We start from the raw sequence: 8620 nt of genomic DNA, 5'->3' as shown, positions 1-8620 counted from the left end.
CTTCCCCGATCTCTTCTCAGCCTTGCCTCCAAGGTACACTTTTGAGGGTGCCACACGCACACCCTCCCTTACCTTGATTTCCTGATCAGCCCCAGAATCAGCAGCCGTCTGTACTGTGCCTAGCTTCCTTCCTCTGAACCTAGCTCCACGTGACCCTGCCTGTGCCCCCCCCCCCGCCCGCCCCCTTTACAGTCAGGCTGGAAGGGCATGATGGGGGCAGGATGCAGAGGTGCGGGGTGCAAGAGATGTGTGGTGGTACTGGCTTCTGGCGAGAAGGACTGGGAGGCAGTACATACTTCTCTTTGAGTTTCAGTTGCGTTCTGTGAAATGGGAGCAGGCTAGATAAACGCTGGCTGGCAAGGAAGGAAGGATACAGGTCCCCGGAAATCTCCTGCTGGCCACCTGTGTTCGGAAGCTGCCACGGTTTTCCTGGAATAGGTTTTATTTTCTTTTTGTCTGTCTGTCTGTCTGTCTGTCTGTCTGTCTGTCTGTCTGCCTGCCTGCCTGCCTGCCTGCCTGCCTGCCTGCCTGCCTGCCTGCCTGTCTGTCTGTCTGTCTTTGGGATGGGGTTCGCTGAATCAGGATTTCTCTGTGTCTCTGCTGTCTCCTGGAACTCTCTTTGTGACCAGGGTGGCTTTGAACTAGCAGAGATCTGCCTGCCTCTGCCTCCTGAGTGCTGGGACTAAAGGCATGTGCCACCAACGCCCGGCTTGGAATAGATTTTAAAGAAAGAATCAACATTTACTATTATTGTGTGTGGATGCCCCAGTGCTCATGTGGTGGTCAGAGGACAACCATGAGGAGTTAATTCTCTCCTACATTTAAGTGAGATCCCAGGATGGAAAGAGTTTCCAGGCTTATATGGCAAGGGTCATTACCCCTGAGCCATTGGCCACCACCCTCCTCCTTGGGAGTGGATCCTAGGGCTTGAGGATGCAAGGCCTATCTATGCACTGTCACTGAGCCACACACCTAACCTTTTTATTTTATTTTTTAATCGTACAGACTGGGCCTTGAGCTCACTGCATGTGTAGCCAAGGCTGGCCTTGAACTCTTGGTTCTTGAGTCTACACACTTGGCTGGACACCCCCACCCCTGCCCCGCCCAGGATTAGGGTAGAACCAAAGGCTAGGCACGTTCAGCAACAGCTGTAGCACTTACTGAGCCATACCTCCAGTCCTTATTCTCCTTGCATGGTTGTCTAGGTCTTCTTTGACCCAATATTCCTCCCCCCCCCCCAGGAAAACATCCAGTAGAGATGTCCACCAACGCTGCAGCTAATAACTCCAAATAACCCAGGTGTTCACTGATGGCAGAATGAACACTCGGTGGCAACTCTATATTAGAGTATCACACAGCAAGGAAAATGAATAAATTCTTGAACTAATGGTGTCGGAAGAATCACAGTGCTGAACTCAAGCAAAAGCTAAAGAGTATACGCTGGGTGAGTATACATCCATTCATATAGAGTCCTAAACCTTGCTGGGAGTGATGGCACACACTTCAAAACCTAGCACTTATGAAATCTGAGGCAGGAGGTTTTCCATGAGTTCAAGGGCAGCCAGGACTGTACTGCCAAGACCCAAGACCTTGTTTCAAAGAATAAAAAGGAAAGACCAGAAAAAAAAGTAGAAAGTTCAGAACCAAACAAATGAAGATAGCAGGAGTCTGGGCCTAGAGAGACTGCTCAGTAGTGAAGGGTGTGCACTGCTTTTGCAGTGGACCAAAACCTGTTCATCTCCCAGAACCCAACAGTTACCAGCCACCTCTAACTCCTTTTCTAAGGGATCTGGGTGTCTGTATCCATTTGCTCTCACACACAAGTAACACACACACATGCAAACTCATACACAATTAAAACATAATAAAAATAAATCTTTTTAAAAAGTCAAGGAATCAGTTTCATTTAGAGACACTAGCGACTGAGTAAAGACATAAAGGGACTTTTGGAAGATGGCTTCCTTTGTTTTGTTCAAGATGAGGGACTGTTGGGTCCTAGGCTGGCCTTGAATTTGGTTTGTAGACAAGGCTGGTCTTATGTTTCTTATCCTTCTGCCACGGCCTCCCAAGTGCTGGGATTATAGATGTGCACTAGATTCCAGCTTTTTTTTAAATTTGTTTGTTTGTTTGGTTTATTTCCCCACTCAAGGCCAGGATTTCATTTATTTTAGACAAATGCTTTATCAATGGATCTATACTTTTAGCCTGTATGTTTATTTTTCCCCCAAACAAGGTCTTCCTTGTAGCCCAGGCTAGACTTGAACCTTTGATCTTCCTGGAGTTTATGCACATGTGAGAGGGTGTCCGTGGAGGCCAGAAGCATTGGCCTCTCCTAGAGCTGTAGTTTCAGTTGTGTTAGCTGCCCCATGTAAGTGCTGAGAACTAAACTCGGGTTTAGCAGTGTGTTCTCTTAACTGCTGAGACATTTCTCCAGCCCCCATCCCATATTTATTTATTTTTTGGTTTTTCAAGACAAGAGTTTCTCTGTGTAACCTTGACTGTCCTGGAACTCACTCTGCAGACCAGGCTGGCCTCGAACTCAGAGATCCACCTGCCTCTGCCTCCCTAGTGCTGGGATTATAAGTGTGTGCCACCACTACCTTGCCCAGATTTTTTTTTTTTTGTAAATACAAGTAAAATTCATATGACATAAATTTAGCATGCTCTGTTTTTGAGTTTCAGTGCTGGTGACATGGGGTATATTCTCTTGTGAAATCTCTTTGAGGTGAATTTTGGTGTACTATCCAGTCAGTATCTTTGATACTTTGATAAATATTTACTTGAAAAAGAGGTGGGGCCATCAAGATAGCCCAATGAATAAAAGGTACTTCCCAGAACCTATATGGTAGAAGGAGATAAACGACTCTCACAACTTCTCCTCTGACCCCTGCACTCTTCTGCATGGCACATGCCCGGTATACACAAGCACATACAAAATAAATGAAACATGTTAAAAATGTAACAAAGAAGAAGTGGGTACATGTTCTGGCAGGAGTGACTCAGCATCGTTCTGACCCAGGTTGAAGTGCTGGCCGTCCTGTTTCTCACTGTGACCTCAGACAAGTCATTTCCTCCCTCTGAGCTTCCTTATTTGTAAAGGATGATGGTATCAGTCTCGAAAAGCTCACATTCAAGGGCTGGGGAGATGGCTCTGAGGTTAGGCAAGAACTGTTATGGCATGGGAGGCTCGCAACAGTCTGTATGTCCAGATCCACATGACCGAAGCAAGGTCTAGCTTTTGAGTGTCCTTATACTCAACACTGCAGGTGCACATACCCATACACAGATACACATAACTTACAAAAATTAAAGCTCACATCTGACAAATATTTCCTGAGTGCTGACTGTGTGCTAAATGGGGTGGGGGAAGAGAGTAAATGTGAGTTCTGTCCTCCTGCCACTCGCAGTCTGGGAAGGGGGGACAGGTCCTGAATTCAAAGGGACATTATGAATTTGTGCGGAAGACTGGGCAGAGACAAATACACTGGATGAAGAATGACCAGTTGAACAAACATGCCATTCTTCACAGGCTGCAAAAATCAGGGAAGGCTTCTCTAGGGAGGTAACTGTTGCAACCTGAAGCATGAGAAGAACACAGAGGATTGTACCAAGTAGAAGGAACACTTTGGACAAAGGCAAGGCTAACAAGAAGCCATGGGCCGCTGCACACATATAATCCTGGGACTGGTTAGGCACACACAGGAAGATTGCTTGCTACAGTTTGAAGCCATCCTGGGCTACATAGTGGACTCTGTGTGAGGGAAACTGGGTTCATGGAGTGGGAAGGATAAGGATGCTCCTTGGGCATATAGTGTTGGCAGTCACTAAGTGCCCAGGCTCTGAGGTCCCACACTTGGCTTAATGCTCTCCTTACTGTGCCTGTCCTGAAACTCCTGCTTTAAAAAAGGGATATTGTGCAAGGTGGTGGTAGCACAAGCCTTTAATCCCAGAACTCAGGAGGCAGAGGCAGGGGGATCTCTGTGAGTTCAAGGTCAGCCTGATCTAAAGAGTGCATTCCAGGAGAGCCAGGGCTGTTACACAGAGAAACCCTGTCTTGAAAAACCAAACGGAGTCGGGGAAGGGAGACATTGCATCTGCATTTCTTATACCTTATGTGTTGTAATCCCATTATGAAAAAGAATCTTATTTTTTTCCTTTGAGATTTTATTTTGAGGGCTAGAAGTTTGCTCAATTGGTAGAGGACTTGTCTAGCATGCACAAGACCCAGGATTTGATCCTTGGTGCCACATAAATCTGGGTGTGGTGGCACAGACCTATAATCTCAGTTGGGAGGTAAAGGCAAAAGGATCAGACATTGAAGGTCATCCTTAGCTACATAGTTGATTCAAGACCAGCTTAGGCCACATGAGACCTGTCCAATAAAACAATGCCTCATATATACTTCCACTTATTTTGACATTTCACTACATATTAGCTCTGCTCCTAGATCCCTGATTTTTTTTTCTTCTTCCTTTGCTGAGAATGGAACTCAGCACCATACACATAAGTGCTCTTCCACCAAGCCATGCCTCTGGCTCTAAATTATTTTTCCTTCATTTTATTTATCTTTTTAAGAAGATTTATTTAGTAGGATGGTAGTGATACTCGCCTTTAATTCCAGCACTTGAGAGGCAGGGGCAGGTGGATCTCTGTGAGTTTGAGGCCAGCCTGGTCTCCAGAGTGAGTGCCAGGACAGCCAGGGCTACACAGATAAACTGTATCTTCAAAAAACAAACAAAAAAATGGATAAATCAGTTTTTGTGTGTTTGTTGCCTGCATGTATGTGTGTGCACCATATGTGTAACTGTTGCCCATGAAGGTCAAAAGAGGGCATTGAATTTTCTGGGATCAGAGATACAAATATAGTTGTGAAACACAGTGTGGGTGCTGGGAATTGAACCCAGATCCTCTGAAAGGGCAGTAAGTACTCCTAATCTTTGAGCCATGGCTCTAGCTTTTATTTACATATATATTTTTAAGATAAAGTCTCATGTATCCCAGGCTGGTCTTGAACTTGCCATATATCTGATGACGACCACGAACTCCCAATTCTTCTGCCTTTTGCCCCTGAGTCCTGGAATTACAGGTGTGCAACATCATGCCTGGTTTTTGCAGTGTTGGATAGAGATGGAATTCACGCCTATTACTGGATTACACCTCAGCTCCATTTTTTATTTATTTTGATTTTTTTTTCTTTTTGAGACAGGGTTTCTCTGTATAGTCCTGGCTGTACTGGAATTCACTCTAAAGACCAGGTTGTCCTTGAACTCACAGAGATCTTCCAGCCTCTGCCTCCCAAGTACTAGGATTAGGATTAAAGGTGTGCTCTACCACTGTGAGGTGGGAACCTGCTTTTTTTTTTTTTTTTTTTTTTAAGATTTGTTTATTATTGTATACAGTATTTTGTCTGCATTCATGCCTGTACGCCAGAAGAGGGCACCAGATTTCATTATGTATGGTTGTGAGCCACCATGTGGTTGCTGGGAATTGAACTCAGGACCTCTGAAAGAACAGCCAGTGCCCTTACCCTCTGAGCCATCTCTCCAGCCCCCAGAGCCTTGTTTGTTTGTTTGTTTGTTTGTTTTGTTTTGTTTTGTTCTCCCCCTCCCAGAGGGGATTTCTAACAGCTCTGGCTGTCCTGGAACTTGCCAGAGATCCGCCTGCCTCTGCCTCTCCAGTGCTGGGATCAAAGTCGTGTGCCACCACTGCCTGGCCTCAGGAACCTGTTTTCAAATACTGCTTTCCCTGACTACTTTTTCTCCAGGCTTCGATTTCTCACTCCCCAACAGGAAGTTCTAGGATTGCCTCCAAATCATCATTTTATACTAAAATTTATTTGTTTTTGTTTTCTTGGTTCTGTCATAGAGGTTAGCCTCTAGCCTTGGTGGGAAACAAAAAACAGTGGTTCATTTTCAATACAAAAGTCCCTTAGATGGGCTTAGGTTTCAGATAAGTAGGAGGCATTGGGTTCCTTGTTATAACAGCTTGTGCCTTCTTGTGTGGCCTTTCAGCTAACCTTTTCAAACTAAAGGTTATCTCAGGATTGGAGATACAGGCAGCTTGCTACATTATGACTAAGACCATACATTGAAAAAAGTGGGAAAGGGGGGCTGGAGAGATGGCTCAGAGGTTAAGAGTATTGACTATTCTTCCAGAGGTCCTGAGTTCAATTCCCAGCCACCACATGGTGGCTCACAACCATCCGTTATGAGATCTGGTGCCCTATTCTGGTGTGCAGATATACATGGAAGCAGAATGTTGTATACATAATACAATAAATAAATAAAATATTTTTTTAAAAGAAAAAAGTGGGAAAGGGCTTTTGAATAGAAACATTAAAAAAAAAGACAGTTTTTCTCCCAACTCAGCACACTTGCCATTTTTGTTGGCATTTGACCTTGCAAGACTGTAAATAAACTGGACCTCCCCCTCATTCTGCATCTCTGGTTTTGCATTGTTACGAAGTGGCAGTCGCAGTACCCACAGCTTCAAAGCAGTCCTCCTCCCTGGAGCTTCCAATGCTACCATTATGCGTGTGAGCCCCACATCCAGCTTTATTTATTCTGTCATGCTTGAGTCAGGATCATGAGCTTTGGCTGGGCAGCAGTGGTGCCGCCTTTAATCCCAGCACTCGGGAAGCAGTGGTAGGCAGATCTCTGTAAGTTCAAGGACAGCCAGAGTCAGTTCCAGGACTGCCAGGACTACACAGTGAGGCCCTGTCTCAAAAAGCAAACAACCAAACAAAACAAAGCAATGCTTCTTGTCAAGTAGGTTCTCTGTTGCATTTTAATCTGAGTTGGCTTTTGAGTAAAGTCAAAGTGTGATGATGCTCACAGATACTTCTTTTCAGAGGTTCCTTTATTGGAGGTCAGTGGATGCTCAGAGCATCATCCAGGATAGCACCTCCTGGCTCTCCAAGGCTCCCTCAGAGGAGTTCTTAATTTTCAGCCTGGAAGAGATAAGAGAATATGAGACTCAGGGAGAATGCATGGTTGGATCTGCCCTCCTTGCTGTGGAATCTTGGATGTGGGACAGGAATGGAGGAGTGGACAAAAAGATGACTGTAGCTGGGTGTCATGGGGGAACATCTGTAATCCCAGCACTTGGCCAAATGATTTTGAAAGTTCAAGGTTAACATTGAGCCAGCCATGATGGTCCATGCCTTTAGCCTTTAATGCCAGCATTTAGGAGGCAGAGGCAAGTGGAGTGGGGGGGAGGAGGGGAGGCTTGGGAGGCCAGGGTGGGTATTCACAGCAGGGGCGGGTGTGGGGTTTGGGAGGTCAAGGTGGGTATTCATACTATGTGGTCTACTGCCAAGAGTCAGGAAAACAGTCAAGCTAGATAAGAAGGTTTTGCTAGGCAGGCAGTGACAGCACTTGAAGAGCCAGCCTGGTCTACATAGCTAGTACTAGGACAGCTAGGGATACACAGAGGAACCCTGCCTCAGAAACAAACAAACAAACAAACAAAAAAACCAAATCTAAATATTCCCTGAAGGAAAGAATTAGGGCCCCTTCATCAAGGTTGGTTAGATGGAAGCTTAAACAACTGGTGGGGGGTAAAATGGGGGACAGGACTGACCAACACAGCTGCCAGAAATTGCCCAGAGGGGATTCTCTGCCCGTGAGATGTCTACAAGTCATATGGGGGCTTCAGGGTTTCAGCTTTCATGATTCATCACCCATGTTGAGGTGGCCATTCCCATGGCACAACTGTTTTTAAGTCATCCCTGATCCTGTAAGGAGCCCCTCATCCATACTCCTGTAAGTAACCCCAATAAAAACAACCAAGTTGGACTTATAGAGAATTGTTACTTTGGAAGGCTCTCTATTTGAGGTGTGTGCCCCCCCTCCCCCAGGAAGTCTCTCATTGGACATGAGTGTCAGGGAGCATCAGAAAGGCAACAGTGGTCTGCTATACAAGTTGGGAGAGACTTTCGGTGGGTGTGGCCTGATTTGGGGAAGAGAGCCGGCAGCTGGAGGTCTGTGATCTAACAGGTCTGAGTAATGAAGGTCAGACTGAGGTTATAAGTCAGATGGGTGCCAGCAAAGGTGGTAGGAGTTAGGCAAAAGACAAACTGGCTGGGGCAGGGCCAAGACTGAAGTTGTATCGTCAGAATAGACAGGACAGACGATGTCATGGGCAGTGACTGAAGGCTGGACCTGGCTCATGCTTTGAATGCGCAGGGGAGACAGGCTAAGCTCAGGCACAAGGACAGGCAGGCTCACCTCTGCGAAGTGAGGCCAGGTGCGCAGCAGGTTGAAGAGCGCGTCCCCGGGGCAGTCGCTGTGCACTAGTTGACGGTGGCCGAGCACCTTGTAGTCTGGCTGCAAGTGGCCTGAGCGAATGGCGCAGCTCGGGAGCACGTCGCGCACCGTGTTTAGCGCCGTGTCGCTGGGCAGTGACCCAGTGTAGTTGCCCACGATGGCCACGCCGAAGCCGCGGGAGTTGTGGCCGCGCGTATGCGCGCCCACCCAGCGCCAGCCGCGGCCCTCGTACACGTAGCCGTCGGAGCCTACCACAAAACTGCGGAGGGGATGGGACATAAGTGCAGCAGGGTGGTTACGCCCCTCACCCGGCCACGCCCCAGATTCTGTCCCTGTGCCAAATGACACCAAGA

The 8620-nt window shown here is 46.8% G+C and overlaps 1 protein-coding gene across 1 annotated transcript in view; it reads right to left on the bottom strand.

The window, feature by feature from the left end:
- Positions 1–6768: 6768 nt before the first annotated feature.
- Positions 6769–8620, bottom strand: part of Pglyrp2 (peptidoglycan recognition protein 2) — a gene marked incomplete in the record, with an annotated part of 11023 nt that continues 9171 nt past the window's right edge. Inside the window, 2 exon segments of the mRNA XM_035445771.1 lie at positions 6769–6949; positions 8229–8526. Coding sequence (XP_035301662.1) covers positions 6938–6949; positions 8229–8526 — 310 coding nt within the window.

The sequence above is a fragment of the Cricetulus griseus genome, chromosome 5 (assembly GCF_003668045.3).
Source record: "Cricetulus griseus strain 17A/GY chromosome 5, alternate assembly CriGri-PICRH-1.0, whole genome shotgun sequence".
Classification (NCBI taxonomy): Eukaryota; Metazoa; Chordata; class Mammalia; order Rodentia; family Cricetidae; genus Cricetulus; species Cricetulus griseus.
This window is presented reverse-complemented; position numbering and strand designations above follow the sequence as displayed.